Source organism: Patiria miniata, unplaced genomic scaffold, assembly GCF_015706575.1.
Source record: "Patiria miniata isolate m_02_andy unplaced genomic scaffold, ASM1570657v1 HiC_scaffold_1, whole genome shotgun sequence".
In the NCBI taxonomy this organism is placed as follows: domain Eukaryota; kingdom Metazoa; phylum Echinodermata; class Asteroidea; order Valvatida; family Asterinidae; genus Patiria; species Patiria miniata.
The window spans coordinates 19,096,454-19,122,164 of record NW_024037047.1 but is presented as its reverse complement, the minus strand read 5'-3'; the positions used below and the strand labels follow the sequence as shown (position 1 = coordinate 19,122,164).

Genomic DNA, 25,711 nt, shown 5'->3' with positions numbered 1-25,711 from the left:
ATTACCATACTCTCTTGTATCTTTGCAACACAACTTTCTTGCTCCAAAATCTGCAGTCAAGTTAACACGAAAGGCCCATTTTCACCAAAATCCAACAGTACCTTTGACATAGCTATTTTGACGGATTTTGAGCAATTTTAACATTTCAAGAATTTTATTGGCACTTAATAAAACAAATTGAAAAACAAGATATTCTTTGCCAAACTGTAGTTGGCACCTTATTATTGAATTGTTGAAAATACAAAATAACCAACAAATGCTACAAAAGACTCCTTTTCTTACATAATGGGGGTGTTAATAAGCGCTAGTTAGGGGAAAATTTTAAACCAAGGCTTAAACTTATGCCCTAGCGACAGCCCATACAAAATGGCACTCATTGTTTACAAACGAAAGCAATATCTACATTACAATGAGTATCAAATTCTGTGCATGATATTGAGAGATAGTCTCATCATCAGACTGACTGTGACTGGCGCTGCTGTGATGACATGACTGCTTGTCAATCTTTCTACTTGTGTTGGGAGAGGTCTAACGTTCTTGATAGCCTAAAGATTTGCGGAAGCATTGAGCTGAGTTGAGCAAACAGATCGTCAGAAATACCCTGAAAAGACCAAAGACAAAAAAATCAGTAACAAGTAGTTTTGGGCAATTCCAGCGTTATGAAAGTGTAACGTCCGTGCCAGAGCCAATTAACCATGATATCTAATGAATGATTCAGAGAAATGATCCAAAACTCCTAGTCTGTAAATCTGCTTGACCATTGCTAGATGATGGATGTATAAGATTTGAAAAATACATTTTCAGGTTTATACACTGAGCTCTTAAAAGCTGTCACAAGTGGCGTAAGTGGGGGGGGGGGGGGGGGGGGGGCTGACACCAAATTACACTACGGGATGCTCTTCAGGATATAAATGTATATCAATATGTATATACTGGCATCAAATAGGTGATTTTAAAAGCTTTTGTTCTTCGTTTCAACACTTTTCAGTGCTATTGAATACAATTTGGTCAAAATCAACTCTTTCTTTTCTCATCACGAAAAAGTGGGAGGGGGGGGGGGGGATGATTCAATAGCCAATCCCCCCCTCCTCAAAAAGTGGGGGGGGGGATATATACCCCCATTCAAACCAAAGCAGGTACATGTATTGTAATACTATGCCGATATGTTAAGCTCCACCCCCATGATGTCTTGACCAATCACAGCGCTGACTGCACAACCAAAATATCCAACAAAAATCTGACGTGTGGAATTACGCACGACGCACGCGGCTGGAGAATGCGATTCAGCACTAAGGAGACGCACAGTGGATGGAGCTTATGTGGCCAAAATGGGATTGGTCCATTTTACCTTTGGGACGACAAACTGGATGGTTCGACTCTCACTGCCTCCCCACTGAGCCATCTCCATCATGAAACCCTTGATGCATTTCAAGACAAGCTCCGCCCTCTTGACACACCAGGCAATGGTCATCTCCTGAATATATGAATACATTTCAATAAATTATACATCATCTGTAGCCAGCCTGCAATGCATTTCAAGATAAGCTCCGCCCTCATGACATGCCAAGCAATGGTCATTTCCTGAATATATGAATACATTTGCATATATAATAATATCATCTATAGCAAGCCTGCAAGACAAGCTCCGCCCTCTTGACACGCCCTCTAGTCTAATTCCATCAACAGGCAAAAGCGGGTAACTGGTAAGCACAGCTGGCTTATCAATCTCCTACAGTCAAAGCATAGCTGCATCAAGTTACATAAACAGTCACAGCCAGTCAATCCTGCTTTATGTAGGCAGGGAGCACATAACTGTTAAAGCTATAGTCCATCATTTGCAGCTATCCGAAAAGTAACTGGCATAATTATTGTTAAAAAACATACTTGGTTGAAAGATAGTAAGGGGACTAAAATCCCTGTGAAATTATTCTTTCTGGCAAGCTGTCATTTTGAAGAAATCAACAAAAGAAGGCCTTTCCAACGGTGCTTCTTAAGACGCACCGTAGGAAATTTAAATTAGTTCGTTTTGTTTTTCGGCAAAGCGCACGCAAGCATTGGAACGACGCACACGCACGCGCGGTTGCTATAATTCATCGGATCAGTGCGCGACATTACGTAGCTGCAAACGGCTCAGTGAGAACGTGTCTCGGACGCTGAATTCAGGCCCAATTCAAAACATGATTTAAACAGCAACTTTTGATTTGAAATTGAGATCCTAGAATGCTGTTTTTCTCATATATACAGCTGAGCTGAAACTTCATCAGGTTAGTTGTTCAGTACCCTTCTTTAGATTTTGAGCACTTTTGTTGCTTCAAACGAACAAAATGCACAAATTACAAATGATGGACTATACCTTTAAACACAGTCACTTGATTGATTTTGACTGCTGGGATGGCTTTGTTGAAATTGCCAGCCAGAGAGGGAGGGTTCTAAGAGCACACCCTGATACCAACCTCGTACATCTCATACAGCAGGAACAGCGGCAACGTGACGGCATGGATGTCAAACTGCACACAGCATTTCAGGATATTCCTGAGTGCAAGGATACACGGATGACGTGAGTTGATATCACCGCTGCGTAGGATATCATCGACAACCAGATGAAACACGATGTGAACCTCAGCAAGGTTGGAGTGCTTGCTGATGTAGAAATCTCCTACAAAAAGCAAGTATTTGAAACAAGTACTTTTAAATTTTTGATATTGGTATTTTTTTGGCATTTATCAACATGTTTTCTAGACACTGTATACTCGGTGTTGTTTAAGGGCTTGTGGGAAAAATTCACAAGCTTTCTCGGGTGGGACTCGAACCCATGACCTTTTGTTTACTTGTGTCAAGTACGACTGTTAATTTGTTCTGGCATATACTTAAACAACACTGAGTAAACGTTATCTATAAAATACGTCAATGAAGGGTAAAACCTTGATATGAAATGTATGCCTCTGCTCTCTCTGATGCAAGTTCTATCTTGTAGATATTTAGAGGTCATGGGTTCGAATCCTGCTTCACTCAGTTGAGTTACAATTGATTAAAATCAAGCATGCTCATTTTTGAATCAATATTATTGTGGAGCAACTTGTTTCTGTTTATTTATTTATTTATTTTTTTGGGGGGGGGGAAGGGGGTTGTCAACCATCACATGCACAGAAGGCTACTCAAAGTTATAAGAGTGAGAATAAGATTATGAGGGAAAACAGAAATCGATCTGCTCATATTTTGAACGTAGAGCTCAATAGGACACTTAATAAAACTCAGGAACTCTATTCTGGAGGACATAGTTTCAAATGATACTTTGGTCAGTTTTCTTCCTTCCGTCTCAACTTGGTTATAAAACCTAGTCATTTCCCTAAAGTGGCTTATTAATTGATTGTTGTTACTAAGGATTGGAGAGAGATAGATTCCCAAAGTTGGTAACAAAACCAATTATTAATATTTAGATTACACGTCAAAAAATTCCATTGATCATTGTCGTTAATTTACAGATAGTATTGTTTACCTGTCTTAAGATTGGATGTGATTTCTCCTTCTTCTGATGATTGTCGTGATTCACTTGATGCGACCGATCGACGATCCCCGCTACTGTTACTGGATCCTATTAATGAATAAAACATGAACATTTCAACCCACTCGATATCACTTTGCAAATTCTGGTACTTAATAAAAAATAAAAATTCAACAGTGAAAGCGTCAATGAAAGTTATCATATGAAATTTTGGTTGATGGAAATTGGCACTGTGATTTTATATATATAACAAAGTAATACGTAATAAATAATAAAGGCAAAATGTTGAAGTAAGTTTTGATGTCAGGAATATAGCTTCTAGGAATATTCAAAAATAATAAATATCTAAATTTTGTAAATGTGATTCACAATAGTTAAAGTTGCGTTCCTTGTGCTCTTCAAAAACTTCAAATTGTTTTTCTATCGTTTTATTTCAACCAAATTTTGGATGTCTGCAAAAGTTTGAGAAAAAAAAAAAAATTTTGTTTTGGGTAGAAACAGATCCACTTTGCCAGCAGACTGGCGTCCGGTCCGTACATAATCGATACTGATTGTGGGCAGGAACCAGCCTACCTCACAAGAATGGAATGATTGTTTGTCAGCCAATAACTCAAAATTGTATAGTAATAAATCAATAACTAATCATAGCTGGTTTTAAAGTAAGCAAAATTTGTATTGCTAAAAAAATAGCAATTTAGAAAAGGAATCTATTACTTTAGAATGAAACTCGAAAACAGCACGGGGAACACAAATTTAACATAAAAGAGCATAAAAGAGTTGAAAGAAGAGGGTTTAATTTGCATTGATGACTGACCGTCTTGGCTGATTTTCTCGGCCTTTCTTGCCCTGCGTACGGTGTTTGCCTGTACAGCATGTTGCTGGATGACACGCAGCTGTGTGTCAAGGTCAGGGAAGTGGAAATCTGTCGACTGCTGACATACAGCCGCAAAATCTGTCAACAAATAACAGATAAACATTTAAAGGGAATAGACCCCATTTGCAAACATTCAAGAATGAAACTGTCAAAAATCACACAATATCATACTTAATTGAAAGTAAATAATAAGATCAAACATCCTGTAAAATAATTACGCCTAGTACGCCGTCATTTTCTAGAAAAGAGGATTTAACATCATTTCCTCACGATGGTTACGAGCAAAAATAACACTTTCAATGGAACCTACACCTCGACTATTAATCCATAAAATTCAAATATCCACATATTTCTGAAATTTTGAAATTAATATGTTGAGTGGGAGGATGGGCTCAACGAGCGAACAACAGAGGGCGCTTTTCACCACTTTGGAGAGTCCACCATGTGGTTAGTGCACGTATAGCGCACAGTATGAACAACTAATTTTATGCTGAATGTGCAGAGCGTCTTTGAATGTCTCTCCCAGTGGTCTCCCCCAACTCTCCCTTTCTTACCGTTGAGGGGGTGCTTGTGCACGGAGCCCACAGGCTAATTGTAATGCATATCCATAAAATCAACATTATGCCTCAGTCATCCAATATGACAAAATCTTGCCAAAGTTTCATAAAACAAAACAAAAACAGGTATCTTATAACATGTTATGTCAATATTCTTCTTTATAAAATTTAAAAAAAATTTCAATGTTATTGGAGATTTGTGCCTACCTCGCTTGATGCCGGTGTAGGAGTTGATCCTGTCATCCACCATGAGAATGAGGCCGGACAGTGAACAGGAGAACAATGACATCGCTGTCTGTAACCTCTGGGGTTGAGGTTGTAGGGACCCCCTGTCAAGAGGTCAAAGGTCAAAGTTGTTAAAAACTAACCATACATGCCTGTATTGAATGGATTTCTGGAAACAGTTGCAAGTCTCCAAAATATATAAAGGCTTGGATATTGTTCAGTACCTCCCACCCAAAAAATGTAATATCTTTTATACTATCCACTGTCATTTATCTACAGAGACAAGGAAAAGAGCCCAAAACCAAAACTGGGATGTACTGTACGTAGTCCAGTCCATCGCAAGTCCCTCCAAGTCCCTCCAAGTCCTCTAAGTCCCTGCAAGTCCATCACCAGTCCTCCGGTCCCAATTCAACTCAATTCGAATGAGCTTTGACAAAGGCATTCGTTAATTACAGATTCTTGTGACTGGACTTGTGAATGGGCTCATGAATTACTTGTGATGGACTTGTGATGGTCTTGACTTACATCTGAAAATAAGTCATTCATGAGCCCATTCACAAGTCCAGTCACAAGAATCTGTAATTAACGCATGCCTTTGTCAAAGCTCATTCGAATTGAGTTGAATTGGGACCGGAGGACTGGTGATGGACTTGTGATGGACTTGTGATGGACTTGTGATGGACTTGTGATGGACTTGTGATGGACTTGTGATGGACTTGTGATGGACTTGTGATGGACTTGTGATGGACTAGTGATGGACTAGTGATGGACTTGTGATGGACTTGTGATGGACTTGTGATGGACTTGTGATGGACTTGTGATGGACTAGTGATGGACTTGTGATGGACTAGTGATGAACTTGTGATGGACTTGTGATGGACTAGTTATGGACTTGTGATGGACTAGTGATGGACTAGTGATGAACTTGTGATGGACTTGTGATGGACTTGCGATGGACTAGTGATGGACTTGTGATGGACTTGTGATGGACTTGTGATGGACTTGTGATGGACTTGTGATGGACTTGTGATGGACTAGTGATGAACTTGTGATGGACTTGCGATGGACTAGCGATGGACTAGTGATGGACTTGTGATGGACTTGTGATGGACTTGTGATGGACTTGTGATGGACTAGTGATGAACTTGTGATGAACTTGTGATGGACTTGTGATGGACTTGCGATGGACTAGTGATGGACTTGTGATGGACTTGTGATGGACTTGTGATGGACTTGGGATGGACTTGGGATGGACTTGGGATGGACTTGGGATGGACTTGTGATGGACATGTGATGGACATGTGATGGACTTGGGATGGACTTGGGATGGACTTGGGATGGACTTGGGATGGACTTGTGATGGACTTGTGATGGACTTGCGATGGACTAGCGATGGACTTGTGATGGACTTGTGATGGACTTGTGATGGACTTGGGATGGACTTGGGATGGACTTGGGATGGACTTGGGATGGACTTGTGATGGACTTGTGATGGACTTGTGATGGACTTGGGATGGACTTGGGATGGACTTGGGATGGACTTGGGATGGACTTGTGATGGACTTGTGATGGACTTGTGATGGACTTGTGATGGACTTGTGATGGACTTGTGATGGACTTGGGATGGACTTGTGATGGACATGTGATGGACATGTGATGGACTTGTGATGGACTTGTGATGGACTTGTGATGGACTTGTGATGGACTTGTGATGGACTTGTGATGGACTTGTGATGGACTTGTGATGGACTTGTGATGGACTTGTGATGGACTTGTGATGGACTTGTGATGGACTAGTGATGAACTTGTGATGGACTTGCGATGGACTTGCGATGGACTAGTGATGGACTTGTGATGGACTTGTGATGGACTTGTGATGGACTTGTGATGGACTAGTGATGAACTTGTGATGGACTTGTGATGGACTTGCGATGGACTAGTGATGGACTTGTGATGGACTTGTGATGGACTTGTGATGGACTTGTGATGGACTTGTGATGGACTTGGGATGGACTTGGGATGGACTTGTGATGGACATGTGATGGACTTGTGATGGACATGTGATGGACTTGTGATGGACTTGTGATGGACTTGGGATGGACTTGTGATGGACTTGTGATGGACTTGTGATGGACTTGCGATGGACTAGCGATGGACTTGTGATGGACTTGTGATGGACTTGTGATGGACTTGTGATGGACTTGTGATGGACTTGGGATGGACTTGGGATGGACTTGTGATGGACATGTGATGGACTTGTGATGGACTTGTGATGGACTTGTGATGGACTTGTGATGGACTTGTGATGGACTTGTGATGGACTTGGGATGGACTTGTGATGGACATGTGATGGACATGTGATGGACTTGTGATGGACTTGTGATGGACTTGTGATGGACTTGTGATGGACTTGTGATGGACTTGTGATGGTCTCGATTACATCCCTGATCAGCCAATGGACAAGGGACACCAGAGATTCAGAAATAAAAATTGTAAAAACTCTGTATTAACAGCTGAGCTCACCCTTCTCTGTTTGGTTTGTGCTTGCAGAGATCCAAGACATCTACAGACATGAGGCGTATGTTATGCATGGTCTTCATCTGAGCACCTGAAGAATAGTAAACACATGGCATAAAATGAGCTACGATGGCTCCATTCAGATAATCATGATGCTATTAGAGAAGCAAAGTGCTGCAAGCTATGGCATGACCCGGGCCCAGTTTAACATTACTACTAAGCTGAAAATATTATTTTCAAAGTCTGTGCTCAGCAAATTCGACAAAAAAAGCAAAACACAGAGACATGCTTCACAAGACTTTTGGCCGGTATTTTGATTTGCTATGCATCCTAACTGTTCTTAGCTTATGTGATTAGCAGTTTTGTGAAATTCGTACTAATAAATGGTGTCTGATTTTCTGATCCAGCTAGTGAGTGCACGTTGTCTATCCACCCACTAAAACTAGTGCTCTTCAACAAATTCAACCTTTTTTCTAGTAATACATTTTCAACTTTTTACGTTAATATTCCAACCAAAACACTTTTTTTTCCTTTTAGGCCTTTCCTTTCCATAGGCCTTTTTCAATCCATTGTCTCATTCAAATGTTGATAACTTTGTAAGTGCTAGAAAAATAGCAATTTTAAAGGAATCAAATAATTGGGATGAAACTCAAAAATAGCATGGAGACTGCGTCCTGAAATTCTTGCCTTACCGAGATGGATAGTGAAGCTTTCCTCCAGCTTCGGTTCTTCCACCACGACTTCTCTCCTTGGTGCCGGTACCAAGTCAGACATGGCTCGTATCCTACGACTGACAGGTCCTTCAGTGCCATTCTCCATATCATCTCGTAACTGCTCAATCCAATTGCGGAATTCCAATCTCTGAGTGTCTTGAAGATTCTTCAATTCACTGTCCCACTTGGCTTCCTCAAACTGTACAGAACAATTTAATAAGATGGGATTTTTGTTTGCGTTGGGGTGATGTAAATCAAATTAGGTTTTGCCCTTCACCGACGTATAAACACTGTATACCCAGTGTGTTACCTCCCAAGTGAAAGTTGGAAAAAAAAAATCACTCGGGTGGGACTCGAACCCATGACTTCCTTTTTATTAAAATCCCATCTTATGAATAGTTAATGCGGTACCCGCTGCTATGTATGTTAGATTCGAACCAGCCAACCGATCCCGTTAGCTCGGTGGTTGAGTGGTAAGACATCTGCACTAGAAAGCAGGAGGTCGTGGGTCGTATCCCACCCGAGTGATTTTTTCCAACTTTCACTCGGGAGGTAACACACTGAGTATACAGTGTTTATACGTCGGTGACGGGCAAAACCTAATTTGATGTACAGAACAAACAAATCATACCACTTTCCTGAATGATTCAAGATTCCAGATTTGACAATAAGCTCTGCCCACCTTGGGTTTGTTTTAGGGATAAGCCCCACCCACGTTGGGTTTGTTTCAGGGATCAGCCCCTCTCACCTTGGGTTTGTTTTACGGATAAGCCCCACCCACCTTGGGTTTGTTTTACGGATAAGCTCCACCCACCTTGGGTTTGTTTTACGGATAAGCCCCACCCACCTTGGGTGTGTTTCAGGGATAAGCCCCACCCACAATGGGATTGTTTCAGGGATAAACCCCGCCCACATTGTGTTTGTTTCAGGGGTAAGCCCCACCCACAATGGGATTGTTTCAGGGATAAACCCCGCCCACATTGTGTTTGTTTCAGGGGTAAGCCCCACCTCACTTTGAGCAAAGATTTTCTCATTAAATCGGAAGGTACATTTTCCAGGTAATTGCTTACCTGTATGTTTTCGAAGTGTTGCGCTGCCAGTCTATTGACTTGCTGGTCGCTGTGAGTGTAATCCAGATTCTGTACTGCTTGCTGGATCTGTGCTGCTTGCCTGGATATGAAGACAATATGCGATATAAATATCACCACTCTAGCAATAGTATTACAACTTAACTCTTTCAGTGCCAAAGTCGTACAGTACATGTACGAGGTATATTTGTTAGTTCGAAATCGCCAACCTCGTACATGTACGAGGTAATGTTCGTACTTAAAATCGCCAAACCTCGTACATGTACGAGGTAGAGTAAGCATGTTATCACAAGGGGGCGCTCTCCCTCTTTCTAATAATATCATTTTCATTCAGGTAAGACCTGTATTTATTGTTTCATTCGAGTTCTTGCGAGAGGGCGCAGCACTGACACTCGTATTTTCTGCAAAAAGTGCGAAATTCCCCTGTGTGCAGGACAGTGTTTCGGGGTGTATCACTATGTACGTGACTACTATTGACTTTCCAATGTACCAAGGATATACCAGAGAGCAACAACCACAAATTAAGTGAGTAAAACTTATTTACTTTTTTTTTTACAGAATTTTGAACAAATAAAAAAAAACGCTCGAAGTTGGGCACTTTAGGGTTAAACTTTTCAAATTTCGCGGGCACTGAAAGAGTTACATACAGCACCACATAAGACATCATTTATTTAATATCCACTGCATGAAATTTCACGATTGGCATTAGACATACAATTGATGTTTTCACAACTGCTATTGTAGAGTGTGAGCGTCTTACAAAATTTAACTTTAATTTGCAAAACTTCCCCCCTATTTACTCACTCATCATTTCTTGGGTATTGGGTGTCAACAAATCTGTAATTTATTATAAGACAATGCTCCTTGTTTTTTTAATTCAGACATATGTGAGACGTTTTGGAAAAACGACACAGAACTGGGCACAGGTCACAGTTGAGAACGTGCAAACAAACTGAATGATTTTTTTTTTATTTTCATTTTGTTTTCAGATTTACTGATATTTGTAATTATTGATGTCTACCACACATCTTTTAAAGAAATACAATGTAGCATAAAATTGTGGAATGAAAGTGGTTCTTAAGGAAACAGAATTGGTTTGTCTAATTAAAGTGCAACAAAAAGTTATGTCAGGAGAAGTTTATTCTCTTTTGTAATAATTTCGACATTATTATTATTAAAACGACAAATGTAGCATTAGGGAGACACGTTATCGTAATTTCTTCGACAATTGGGAGTCATCGGTCATTAGGGAGACATTTTCATGTCTCCCTAATGTCACAGCCCCCTTTTAGAGGCAACATTTTGCTGTCGGGGTTATATTTGTTGCTTGTGGTCGAATTAGTAAAAATACCGAAATTCGCAGAAAAAGGACAAGGGAATATTGGGTTAGGGCACATTTAATTTTGAAAAATTTTGTGCACAAGTCTATGGGGATGTCTCCCTATGGTACCATTTTCGGTAATTATCATTATTTATTCGGCCAAATTACAAGATACAACAAGTAATCCACAAAAGTAAAACAAAACTTAACAAAAACAACATCTGCCCAGTTCTGTCTCATTTTTGTCAGAACGTCTCATAATGCAGAATGCTTACTTCAAGTACTTAACAAGATCTGATAGATCAAATCTGTCGGCTCCGGACTTAGCTTTTCTGGACTGTTACATGATCATCATATTACCTTTCTTGCAGCTTGGTCAAAGCCTGATCTCGCTGAATCAAAACATCCTCTACAGCCACAGCGTAAGTATGTTCCAAACGAAAGAGAATCTCCAGTGCTGGGGAATGGATCAGTTTGTGATACAGCTCCGCAAATCCTACTTCAGGTTTGGGTTTGCTGTCTGGTGCGTAGGCCACACATTCCTATGCAATACGATTGGACAAAAGGAAGGTTAATTTAACAAATTAGAATGAAAGAATCCTTTAAAATATTTCTTAGATTGTTTTATTAATATTCTTCAACAGTGTTTCCATTAAATTTTGTCACGCTTCACACCTACGATTTATGTTCAGGTGCCTGTGTGACACGACGTTTTTGCACATTCACTTTATAATTCCCTGAGTTTTCCCTGATATTTCCATGACAAATTTCCCAAATTCCTGGGGAATATTTTCACTATTTAACGAGGTTGCTGGGAAGTCAAGAGGTACTGTAGCACAGCCAATTGTTATTGTCTGGCGCCCATTCACGCAGCTTGAACATAAACAGTAAAAAGCCACCAAAGCCAGTCAGTCAGTGGACACAACACATGGCACAAGACACACATACACTAAAAGGGTGAAAACCTTTTCCTTCTGGGTCACTGTCAAATTCCATGAGTTTTCCATGATTTTTGGTGGTTTTTTTTCCCCCAAATTCCCTGAGTTTTCCCTGACTGGAAAAATGGAAACTAATTACAAAGTTTGTTTTCCTTGTCATATCAACACCTCCTGAACCTTTTAAGTAGGAATGTAGTTTAGTCTGTCCCTGCAAGTCCATCACAAGTCCTCCAGTCCCAATTCAACTCACAAGCTATTCAAATAAGCTTTGACAAAGGCACTCCTCCGTTTTGTCATCCACTGTTTAATACTTGTGACTGGACTTGTGATTTACTTGTGACAGGACTTATGATGGACCTGACTACATCCCGTGAATGAAGTCAGGTATACCTGTGTGTAAGCCTTGGCCCATTTATCAGCGATATTCCCGATGTCATCATCGCCAGCTTTCTGCAACGTTTCGATCGCCTCCTGGGCATTCTGATCATGAAAAGTGGCTGTCTCCTTACTAACAAATTTGTCAAGATTAAACGTAATGTCTGTAAGATAAAAAAAAAAGTGTCAAATAAATCTCAGTGGATTTGTAATTCAGATAAAGGTTCCGGAATGCATTCAATAAATTTCAAAAAAGCAACGAACAACTGACAGTACACAACAATAATAATAATCGTTTGATTTGAGAATGAACTTGAAATTTGGTACTTCGTGTAACAAATAGGCTATACTGACACATTGAGTAGTGTTTTCCTCCTTTGTGGAATTCATACGTTTGTTTTTATGTACTTGATATTTTTACCGAGTTGCAACATAACAATATTGAAGTGCTTCAGTAGCTCAATTGGATAAATTCATGCGGAAAGATTTCCATATACGAAGTTCACTAATTTTCCTCTGTATTGACTAACAAACCCCCAGATAGCAATTTCATGTCATCAAAGTCAATTTGAGCAGTGAGAAAATACAAGCATTTTCTTAGAAAACACTTAGAATTTTTCAGTCCAATCTCATAGGGTTTGTTCACAGGGTGTTGAGTGAACTTCGTATATGGAAATCTTTCCTTTCTTACTTTGAATTAAATTAGATTTAATTTTTTTTTCTGATTCATTGCCCTGGAAGTTTGGTTTTAAAGGAAAGTAAAGTCCAAGAACCATTTAGTTGAAAACTGACATAATATATGTGCGTATCGATTCACTTCCACAAGATCAGCAACAGCATTGTTTTTATGAAATCATTTCTATCTTTTACAAGCGGCATTCCATGCAAGTCATATTTTTCTGACGAAAATCAATATTTTATGTTTCATTTGAAACTTTACTTGGCCATCAAATGTGAAATCAGGCTGTTTGTCTGGAGTCCAACCTACCTTCCTCAACAAAGCATGGCAGGTTGTGTGTGTTCACCATTCGACCCACAAACTCTCGACTGCTAATATTCAGTGGTATCGGGATGGGCACGCGAAGCTTGGAAAATAACTCCTTGGTCTTGAACTGAAAGTAGAATTCCTTTTCTACACCTTTAGGCATTTTGACATCCTTCTCCTGAAATAAAATCAAAAGAATATGGACAATGAGCTTGAATTGATTTGATTTCATAATCAAGAGGGGGTAGCATTTGGGGCCCATGGGGTTTCATAGATTCACAAACCCCATTCATAAAAAAAAAAATTAAATGCATTTTTTTCCCTCTTTTTTCCCTTTATTATTTACCCTTTTTTGGTTAAAAAACCGGTAATCCTTACTTTTAGGACACCTCTATTTTGTACGATTTCTGTTAAAAACTGACTTTTGCAGATGACTGTCCAGTACCAAAGTGACTTTTGCAGGCTAAAGAAGTCTTTTTTCTTCAGACAAACTCATGTCAGTTATAATTTTGAAAGCACTTTCAAAGAAAATGTGACTTTCCTACCTTTTTTGCAGTTTGCCATCTTGCTTTTTAAATTTATTTTCTGTTTGTCATCGTCGTCTTTAACCCCTCATGAATCAAAACCCTGCCCTCTTTCTACAAAATCAAACCTTTTGATAGTCATTTAGTCAGCTGTTTTGGTGAGTCTTTTAACCTTATATAGGAAAGGGGTCCTAAAAGTAAGGATTACCAAAAAACCCACTCCAGTGATGTCCAAGTAGCCTATGGAAATCTTTCCATAAATAAAGGAAAGGCATGAAACTGAAAAGAGAGGGTGAGACTGAGACTGAGAGAGTAGAGCCTAGAGGAGGAGAGAAAGTGGAGGGACTAACCATAATGGATACAACTTTTTGGCGCTTGAAATTAAATGAAAAAGTGGTGGCCCAGTACGAAATGTTTTCCTTTTTATGAATTCGGCTTAACTCTTTCAGTGCCCGCGACATTTCAAAAGTTTAACCCTAAAGCGCCCAACTTCGAGCTTTTTTGTTAATTATTCAAAATTCTAAAAAAAAAAAAGTAAATAAGTTGTAATCACCAAACTTATTGTATCTTGCTCTCTGGTATATTCTTGTTACCTTCAAAAGTCAATATTAGTCTAGCCTTGTTCAATGCGGTCTCTCGGCTTTTTGTCGAAGGGAGACAATCGGGCCCTGCAGGCCTGCACCCACAATCAACGCGGCTACGTGCGTGTACGACCCTTGTCCGTACGAACGGCTAACACAACCAGCAAGCACACACACGTGAGTACGGACTGTACGCATGGTGTAATAAGGCAGTAAATGTAGGCCTACTGTGTTCTGCGTGTGGGTGTACGTACGTGCGTGTGGGGGATATACTCGCCGCGTGGCCTGTCGAACGACCGCCTTGTTGGGTCTGCAACTTCCGGGTTTAATGTCTTTCTTTACCTTTTCGTCCAGTTTTGAAAAAAAAAATGGGCGGGCTTCAGGATATGCGGGTATGCCGTGATTATTATGTAGGTTCGTCTTGGACCAATCACATGAAACAACCTTCCCAATAGTATGATTAATTCATTTTTAAGCTGACCAACTGTAAGCTTCACAAGAATCATGTGACGTCGCGCGGCATGCATAATGCATTAGTCATCATGGCGTCTTCCATGTCTTTTTAGCGAGAGCGAAATGTTCGTCACTTTTTCAACAATTTGACATTGATTCGAGTTTTTCGGCTCGTGTAATGAATCAATTTGAGTGGGCAACGATCGTCTAATGACAGCATTACCTGCAGAATTCGTTGGAGCCTTCAATACTGCTTCGGACAGACTGGGACTGAACGACTTTCACCCACAGCAACGGGCCACCATTGCAGCGTTTCTTCGCGGATGCGACGTGTTTGTTAGCCTATCGCGGGCTGACCAATGAGAATTCAGCTATACGCGGGGTGGTACCTCATTACCGTAATAGGTTTTGCTGGGTCAACTCAAAACCATCAAGGCGTTGGGTTACGCGGACTAGCTCATGCATGTACTGTGTGTGCATGGCTGTTGTACGAGTACGTGTGTGTACACGTACGTGCGTACGTGCAAGCATAGCCTCGCTGTATGGTACAAGTTACTTTCTCACTAGCAGCGTACGGGCATCGATATGTGCACGCAATTATGCCTTGCCAAGTTGATTAGGGATTTTTCTTATTGGCAATTTTTTTTTTATCGGCGAATCGATAAGCCCAACGCCTTGGTCAAGGCTAATATTAGTCATGCACCTAGTAATAAACCCTGAAACACTCTCCTGAACAAAGGGGAATTCCGCACTTTTGCAGAATATACGTGTGTCGTGTCTGATACCCCTCCTCGAACAAACTCTGTTCATTATCATAAATATTGCCATGATTGTCACTTTTAGCACCATCATTATCATTTGTATCGGTATCCCAATGTTCGTTTTCTGACTCACCATCCAGTTCTGAAATATCCATGGATTATTCTGAATCAGAAAAGTAATCCCTTACCCTGTCCAAATCGGCGAAAAAATACACGGATTTTCTCTGGAGATAACACGCGAGCTCGGTTGATGGGCGCCGCCATTTTGTCAACAAATCGAAACTCAGTGTGACGCCCTCTCACAAGAACTCGAATATAAAAATAAAAACAGGCCGTACATGCATGAAAATTGTACCATTAGAAAGAGCGAGAGCGCCCCCTCTTGATAACATGTTACTCTACCTCGTACATGTACGAGGTTTGGCGATTTTAAGCACGAACATTACCTCGTTCATGTACGAGGTTGGCGCTCTTGGACTAACAAAAATATTCATACATGTACGAGTTTGGCACTGAAAGAGTTAACTTAACAAAGTCATGGGACGTCATAACGTTCACTGGTTAAGTTGCATTAGCAGGATTATCCGATTAGTCCGGAAACTAGACAAGTCAATTGAAACTCCTTTTTTTCATATTTGAGAGAATGTATTTGTTGAATTTTGACGATCCTATCTAAATTAGAAACAAAGCCTAGGCTACTACATACTAGTTACCTACGTTTGAGAAGAATGTTCTGAGAGTAGTTTCTTTAATTTCGTCGACCCGCTAACAAATTTATCTTTGCGGTGAGCGAGTTCAGACTGGTGCAACTCCTAAAGTTTACTCAAACGTCGCACTGAACAGTCTGGGGACTAGACAAACACGATAAGTAAAGGAACCCGATATCATGCAGGATATGGGGTAAAACATTTCGCCACATGTGTTGAGTAGAGCTACAAGCACTACTCGTACATTTCCAACGATACGCTCTCTGTATCCGACACCATGGACCATGAGTATATCACTACTCCATGGAACTGTGTACAAACTAAAAAAAAAGCTTCTTTTGGAGGGGAGATGAAATCACTACTCACTACTCCATAGACACGTGTACAAAAAGGCACTACACAAGTCCTACACGGCAGGAAAATCACTACTCTATAGAACTGTGTACAAACTAAAAAAGCTTCTTTGGAAGGGAGATGAAATCACTACTCACTACTCCATAGACACGTGTACAAAAAGTCAATACACAAGTCCTACACGGCAGGAAAATCACTACTCCATAGAACTGTGTACAAACTAAAAAAGCTTCTTTGGAAGGGAGATGAAATCACTACTCACTACTCCATAGACACGTGTACAAAAAGGCACTACACAAGTACTACACGTCAGGAAAATCACTACTCCATAGAACTGTGTACAAACTAAAAAAGCTTCTTTGGAGGGGAGATGAAATCACTACTCACTACTCCATAGACACGTGTACAAAAAGGCACTACACATGTCCTACACGGCAGGAAAATCACTACTCTATAGAACTGTGTACAAACTAAAAAAGCTTCTTTGGAAGGGAGATGAAATCACTACTCACTACTCCATAGACACGTGTACAAAAAGTCACTACACAAGTACTACACGTCAGGAAAATCACTACTCCATAGAACTGTGTACAAACTAAAAAAGCTTCTTTGGAGGGGAGATGAAATCACTACTCACTACTCCATAGACACGTGTACAAAAAGGCACTACACAAGTCCTACACGGCAGGAAAATCACTACTCCATAGAACTGTGTACAAACTAAAAAAGCTTCTTTTGGAGGGGAGATGAAATCACTACTCACTACTCCATAGACACGTGTACAAAAAGTCAATACACAAGTCCTACACGCCAGGAAAATCACTACTCCATAGAACTGTGTACACACTAAAAAAGCTTCTTTGGAGGGGAGATGAAATCACTACTCACTACTCCATAGACACGTGTACAAAAAGTCACTACACAAGTACTACACGTCAGGAAAATCACTACTCCATAGAACTGTGTACAAACTAAAAAAGCTTCTTTGGAGGGGAGATGAAATCACTACTCACTACTCCATAGACACGTGTTCAAAAAGTCACTACACAAGTCCTACACGGCAGGAAAATCACTACTCCATAGAACTGTGTACAAACCAAAAAAGCTTCTTTGGAGGGGAGATGAAATCACTACTCACTACTCCATAGACACGTGTACAAAAAGTCACTACACAAGTCCTACACAGCAGGAAAATCACTACTCCATAGAACTGTGTACAAACCAAAAAAGCTTCTTTGGAGGGGAGATGAAATCACTACTCACTACTCCATAGACACGTGTACAAAAAGGCACTACACAAGTCCTACACGGCAGGAAAATCACTACTCCATAGAACTGTGTACAAACCAAAAAAAGCTTCTTTGGAGGGGAGATGAAATCACTACTCACTACTCCATAGACACGTGTACAAAAAGGCACTACACAAGTCCTACACGTCAGGAAAATCACTACTCCATAGAACTGTGTACAAAACTAAAAAAGCTTCTTTGGAGGGGAGATGAAATCACTACTCACTACTCCATAGACACGTGTACAAAAAGGCACTACACAAGTCCTACACGGCAGGAAAATCACTACTCCATAGAACTGTGTACAAACTAAAAAAGCTTCTTTGGAGGGGAGATGAAATCACTACTCACTACTCCATAGACACGTGTACAAAAAGTCACTACACAAGTCCTACACGGCAGGAAAATCACTACTCCATAGAACTGTGTACAAACTAAAAAAGCTTCTTTGGAGGGGAGATGAAATCACTACTCACTACTCCATAGACACGTGTACAAAAAGGCACTACACAAGTCCTACACGGCAGGAAAATCACTACTCCATAGAACTGTGTACAAACTAAAAAAACTTCTTTTGGAGGGGAGATGAAATCACTACTCACTACTCCATAGACACGTGTACAAAAAGTCAATACACAAGTCCTACACGCCAGGAAAATCACTACTCCATAGAACTGTGTACACACTAAAAAAGCTTCTTTGGAGGGGAGATGAAATCACTACTCACTACTCCATAGACACGTGTACAAAAAGTCACTACACAAGTCCTACACGTCAGGAAAATCACTACTCTATAGAACTGTGTACAAACTAAAAAAGCTTCTTTGGAGGGGAGATGAAATCACTACTCACTACTCCATAGACACGTGTACAAAAAGTCACTACACAAGTCCTACACGTCAGGAAAATCACTACTCCATAGAACTGTGTACAAACCAAAAAAGCTTCTTTGGAGGGGAGATGAAATCACTACTCACTACTCCATAGACACGTGTACAAAAAGTCACTACACAAGTCCTACACAGCAGGAAAATCACTACTCCATAGAACTGTGTACAAACCAAAAAAGCTTCTTTGGAGGGGAGATGAAATCACTACTCACTACTCCATAGACACGTGTACAAAAAGGCACTACACAAGTCCTACACGGCAGGAAAATCACTACTCCATAGAACTGTGTACAAACCAAAAAAAGCTTCTTTGGAGGGGAGATGAAATCACTACTCACTACTCCATAGACACGTGTACAAAAAGGCACTACACAAGTCCTACACGTCAGGAAAATCACTACTCCATAGAACTGTGTACAAACTAAAAAAGCTTCTTTGGAGGGGAGATGAAATCACTACTCACTACTCCATAGACACGTGTACAAAAAGTCACTACACAAGTCCTACACGCCAGGAAAATCACTACTCCATAGAACTGTGTACAAACTAAAAAAGCTTCTTTGGAGGGGAGATGAAATCACTACTCACTACTCCATAGACACGTGTACAAAAAGTCACTACACAAGTCCTACACGTCAGGAAAATCACTACTCCATAGAACTGTGTACAAACTAAAAAAGCTTCTTTGGAAGGGAGATGAAATCACTACTCACTACTCCATAGACACGTGTACAAAAAGTCACTACACAAGTCCTACACGGCAGGAAAATCACTACTCCATAGAACTGTGTACAAACTAAAAAAAGCTTCTTTGGAGGGGAGATGAAATCACTACTCACTACTCCATAGACACGTGTACAAAAAGTCACTACACAAGTCCTACACGGCAGGAAAATCACTACTCCATAGAACTGTGTACAAACTAAAAAAGCTTCTTTGGAGGGGAGATGAAATCACTACTCACTACTCCATAGACACGTGTACAAAAAGGCACTACACAAGTCCTACACGGCAGGAAAATCACTACTCTATAGAACTGTGTACAAACCAAAAAAGCTTCTTTGGAGGGGAGATGAAATCACTACTCACTACTCCATAGACACGTGTACAAAAAGGCACTACACAAGTCCTACACGGCAGGAAAATCACTACTCCATAGAACTGTGTACAAACCAAAAAAAGCTTCTTTGGAGGGGAGATGAAATCACTACTCACTACTCCATAGACACGTGTACAAAAAGGCACTACACAAGTCCTACACGTCAGGAAAATCACTACTCCATAGAACTGTGTACAAAACTAAAAAAGCTTCTTTGGAGGGGAGATGAAATCACTACTCACTACTCCATAGACACGTGTACAAAAAGTCACTACACAAGTCCTACACGGCAGGAAAATCACTACTCCATAGAACTGTGTACAAACTAAAAAAGCTTCTTTGGAGGGGAGATGAAATCACTACTCACTACTCCATAGACACGTGTACAAAAAGTCACTACACAAGTCCTACACGGCAGGAAAATCACTACTCCATAGAACTGTGTACAAACTAAAAAAGCTTCTTTGGAGGGGAGATGAAATCACTACTCACTACTCCATAGACACGTGTACAAAAAGTCACTACACAAGTCCTACACGCCAGGAAAATCACTACTCCATAGAACTGTGTACAAACTAAAAAAGCTTCTTTGGAGGGGAGATGAAATCACTACTCACTACTCCATAGACACGTGTACAAAAAGTCACTACACAAGTCCTACACGTCAGGAAAATCACTACTCCATAGAACTGTGTACAAACTAAAAAAGCTTCTTTGGAAGGGAGATGAAATCACTACTCACTACTCCATAGACACGTGTACAAAAAGTCACTACACAAGTCCTACACGGCAGGAAAATCACTACTCCATAGAACTGTGTACAAACTAAAAAAAGCTTCTTTGGAGGGGAGATGAAATCACTACTCACTACTCCATAGACACGTGTACAAAAAGTCACTACACAAGTCCTACACGGCAGGAAAATCACTACTCCATAGAACTGTGTACAAACTAAAAAAGCTTCTTTGGAGGGGAGATGAAATCACTACTCACTACTCCATAGACACGTGTACAAAAAGGCACTACACAAGTCCTACACGGCAGGAAAATCACTACTCTATAGAACTGTGTACAAACCAAAAAAGCTTCTTTGGAGGGGAGATGAAATCACTACTCACTACTCCATAGACACGTGTACAAAAAGGCACTACACAAGTCCTACACGGCAGGAAAATCACTACTCCATAGAACTGTGTACAAACCAAAAAAAGCTTCTTTGGAGGGGAGATGAAATCACTACTCACTACTCCATAGACACGTGTACAAAAAGGCACTACACAAGTCCTACACGTCAGGAAAATCACTACTCCATAGAACTGTGTACAAACTAAAAAAGCTTCTTTGGAGGGGAGATGAAATCACTACTCACTACTCCATAGACACGTGTACAAAAAGGCACTACACAAGTCCTACACGTCAGGAAAATCACTACTCCATAGAACTGTGTACAAAACTAAAAAAGCTTCTTTGGAGGGGAGATGAAATCACTACTCACTACTCCATAGACACGTGTACAAAAAGTCACTACACAAGTCCTACACGGCAGGAAAATCACTACTCCATAGAACTGTGTACAAACTAAAAAAGCTTCTTTGGAGGGGAGATGAAATCACTACTCACTACTCCATAGACACGTGTACAAAAAGTCACTACACAAGTCCTACACGGCAGGAAAATCACTACTCCATAGAACTGTGTACAAACTAAAAAAGCTTCTTTGGAGGGGAGATGAAATCACTACTCACTACTCCATAGACACGTGTACAAAAAGTCACTACACAAGTCCTACACGCCAGGAAAATCACTACTCCATAGAACTGTGTACAAACTAAAAAAGCTTCTTTGGAGGGGAGATGAAATCACTACTCACTACTCCATAGACACGTGTACAAAAAGTCACTACACAAGTCCTACACGTCAGGAAAATCACTACTCCATAGAACTGTGTACAAACTAAAAAAGCTTCTTTGGAAGGGAGATGAAATCACTACTCACTACTCCATAGACACGTGTACAAAAAGTCAATACACAAGTCCTACACGGCAGGAAAATCACTACTCCATAGAACTGTGTACAAACTAAAAAAGCTTCTTTGGAGGGGAGATGAAATCACTACTCACTACTCCATAGACACGTGTACAAAAAGTCACTACACAAGTCCTACACGGCAGGAAAATCACTACTCCATAGAACTGTGTACAAACTAAAAAAAGCTTCTTTGGAGGGGAGATGAAATCACTACTCACTACTCCATAGACACGTGTACAAAAAGTCACTACACAAGTCCTACACGCCAGGAAAATCACTACTCCATAGAACTGTGTACAAACTAAAAAAGTCCTACACGGCAGGACTTGTGTAGTGACTTTTTGTACACGTGTCTATGGAGTAGTGAGTAGTGATTTCAACTACCCTTCAAAAAAGCAGCTTTTTTATATATATATATTTTAATGTACAAAGTTCTATGGAGACTGATTTACACAGTGGGCTAGTGGTTCACAAATTATTCAGTGGTGTGCGTATTTTAGGTTGTGACAGGATACTAGTTGTGTAGGGTTCAGTAGCACTACTGAAAACACCTACCGACCGAGAACCCCCCATTTCGTGCACCATTTGAGGAACCCCCCCCCCCCCCCCCCAGTGAACCAGAGTGAACCTGGCCGTGTATTCGGCCAGATACCACAGCCGCGTATTCAGCCGTGTATTCAGCCGCGTATTCATAAAGTACGGAGGCCAATAAACAACATTATTGATATGATAAATGTTTATATATATATTTAATGCGGATTTCATCGAGAAGTGTACCGAAAATGAAGGACGTCAGTATTATGCTTGATGGTAAGTTATTTAGGTCTCGTGGCTTCCTATAAATTATTTTGGTTTCAGATCTAGGGCAGCTATGAGTCACGTGATATTTGTCCTGAGAAAAGTCGTACTAAAATAGCATTTTGCGGTAATTGTACATTTATTAAAACTTAAGTTAAATTTCGAGACAAAGTGTACCAAACAGTGTAGGAGAAAAAGTCAAATCGCCGATGTCATCTTAAAGAGAGGTGTCCCGCCTACACTCTATTTTGGTTTCAGGTGTGTGGGGTGTATCTGTCACGTGACAATGGCATAACAAAATGGGCTTGAACCGCCAAATTTACTTTTATTTTAATATATTTAATGCGGATTTCAGGAAAAAGTGTACCGAAAATGCAACATGTCCAAATTATGCTTGATGGTCAGTTATTGAGGACTCATGGCTTCCTATGAATTATTTTGGTTTCAGATCTAGGGCAGCTATGAGTCACGTGATATTTGTCCTGAGAAAAATCGTACTAAAATAGATTTTTTGCGGTTTTTGTACATTATTAAAACTTAAGTTAAACTTCGAGACAAAGTGTACCAAACAGTGTAGGAGAAAAAGTCAAATCGCCGATGTCATCTTAAAGAGAGGTGTCCCGCCTACACTCTATTTTGGTTGCAGGTGTGTGGGGTGTATCTGTCACGTGACAATGGCATCACATAAAATGGGCTTGAACCGCCAAATTTACTTATTTTATATATTTAATGCGGTTTTCAGGAAAAAGTGTACCGAAAATGCAACATGTCCGAATTATGTTTGATGGTCAGTTATTGAGGACTGGAGGCTTCCTATGAATTATTTTGGTTTCAGATCTAGGGCACCTATGAATCATGTGATGTTTGTCCTGAGAAAAATACTACTAAAATAGCATTTTGCGGTAACGTTGTACTTAAGTTTAACTTCGAGACAAAGTGTACCAAACAGTGAAGGAGAAAAAGTCAAATCGCCGATGTCATTTTCAAGAGTGGTGTCCCGCCTGCACTCTATTTTGGTTTCAGGTGTGTGGGGTGTATCTGTATAATCATAATTCGGACCTGTTGCATTTTCGGTACACTTTTTCTTGAAATCCGTATTAAATATAAAAAAAAGGAAATTTGGCGGTGAAAGCCCATTGTGTCATGCCATTGTCACGTGACAGACACATCCCATACACCTGAAACCAAAATGAAGTGTAGGCGGGCCACGTACTCTTTAAGATGTCATCGGCGATTTGACTTTTTCTCCTACACTGTTTGGTACACTTTGTCTCGAAGTTTAACTTAAGTTTAATGTCGTTGTACAACCGCAAAATGTTATTTTATTACGATTTTTCTCAGGACGAGTATCTCGTGATTCATAGCTGCCCTAGATCTGAAACCAAAATAATTTACAGGAAGCCTCTAGTCCTCAATAACTTACCATCAAACATAATTCGGACATGTTGCATTTTCGGTACACTTTTTCCTGAAATCCGCAATAAATTTATTAAAAAAAGGTAAATTTGGCGGTGAAAGCCCATTTTGTTATGCCATTTGTTCGTAGCAAAGATCCTAGAGGTAGCATAAAATGGTACGAGAGTAGAGCGCGTAATGAATATGCATGACTATGACGTCACTAGAAGCTCATGAGTAATATATCACGCACGGGTACTGATAAATATATTTGTATACATGTAGATGCACACTGTATGTGCTGCATCCATAGAGCTGTATATACAGCTCTATGGCTGCATCCCACTTACCGATGATCATCACATGTAACAAGTCCTCTTTCTACTGTCGCGCCACCACCCTCTTGTGTCGCCCCACTTACCGATGATATCACATTTAACAAGTCCTCTTTCTACTGTCGCGCCGCCAACCTCTAGTGTCTTGTAACCGGGGAGAGTGGAATTAGTTAGTTTTAAAATGGGGCACTCTCCTTATGTCCGAGGGGTTCCACTAAAAAAATGATTTGGGTGGAGCGAAGTTTCTGTTTGTCTCAAGAATATGAAATGGTTTATTTACAGCACAAATATGAGACAATATATATACAAATTATTAGGTATTTACACAAGAATTATATTAGAAACTTGGTTGGGTGTATAAAAACGACAGTCAAAAGGGAGTGGGCTAATGAAGTAGCTCCAAGGATATTATCTGAAATGCATAAAAACAATAAATGTCTAATGAATTATGGGAATTACTGTGGCATAAAATGACTGTTGCCCAAATGGAGAATTATTTAAATGGCAATTATGCAAGAATATGAATATTTTATATACATGTAGTGTAATTTAAAATCCAAAAATAGAAATGAATTATTCACCAAGTTATGTTATAAAATGAAATCAGAATATAATACCATGCCCTAATAACAAATTCCCGAATGATCATAGCAATAGAAAACTGATAGTTTTGGGGAAATGGGAGAGTCTATTTCAAAAGATAAATGAGAACGTAAATATTATGGCAACACTAAAATTTAAGTTGAAGTTAGCGTACTTGTGTTGCTCATAAGTTCCAATTTGTGTTTGTTTCAAAAGGAACATTTGAAGTTCACAAAAATAAAGTACTTGATAACATTGTTTTCCGAAATGCCGAAAAATATTAAAATAGTAGGAGATTGTGTTTAAATAAATGGACGGTGTTTACCCGAAATGTTTAAAGTATAAAGTAAAGTCAACAGAAAATCCTTTTTGCCATCTCATGCAAGAATTAAATAGAGAATCATTAAAATCCTTCTCAAAAATACTTGCAAATCACGACGACAGATTTGTTTCAAAAGTTAATAATCAGTCGTGATTACAAGACAAATTTCCGGCCGTGTCCGTTTTGACGGCCTTAATTCCTGGCAATAAACCAACATACAAAAGACCAGAATGTTTCATACATGATGGCATAAAAAGATTTTAGGCATAAAAATGTTTTAGGCAAAAAAATGTTTTAGGCATAAAAATGTTAAATATCAGACAAGGGATTTACTCACCACTTGGGAGGATCTACGTTCATGCCTACTCCGTGTCCGATGTGAAAATCGACGATCAGCAGTGAAAATACAATGTAGATGTAAATATTTTACTGCTATAGGGAGCCTCTCTCAAAATTGTAATACAAGTGAAGAGTGTAAGCGCTCGTAAAAGATGGTCT

At 39.9% G+C, this 25,711-nt stretch overlaps 1 protein-coding gene across 6 annotated transcripts; it reads right to left on the bottom strand.

Annotated features, from left to right (window-relative positions):
- Positions 1-27: 27 nt before the first annotated feature.
- On the bottom strand, positions 28-25,569 carry LOC119724643 (protein C12orf4 homolog). Of its 6 annotated transcripts, none has more exons than XM_038195811.1 (13): positions 25,551-25,569; positions 13,099-13,273; positions 12,126-12,274; positions 11,158-11,339; positions 9,459-9,558; positions 8,368-8,587; positions 7,682-7,766; positions 5,141-5,262; positions 4,317-4,454; positions 3,497-3,592; positions 2,454-2,656; positions 1,349-1,474; positions 28-601 (listed from the first exon to the last, which is right to left on the bottom strand). In XM_038195811.1, the coding sequence occupies exons 2-13, from the start codon at positions 13,256-13,258 to the stop codon at positions 509-511; spliced, it is 1,674 nt and encodes a 557-aa protein (XP_038051739.1). In that variant the 5' UTR covers positions 13,259-13,273; positions 25,551-25,569; the 3' UTR covers positions 28-508. The 6 variants fall into 6 exon arrangements, with proteins under 6 accessions (XP_038051739.1, XP_038051747.1, XP_038051754.1 ...); XM_038195819.1 differs by lacking the exon at positions 25,551-25,569 and adding an exon at positions 17,865-17,884; XM_038195826.1 differs by lacking the exon at positions 25,551-25,569 and adding an exon at positions 17,614-17,647.
- Positions 25,570-25,711: the final 142 nt, after the last annotated feature.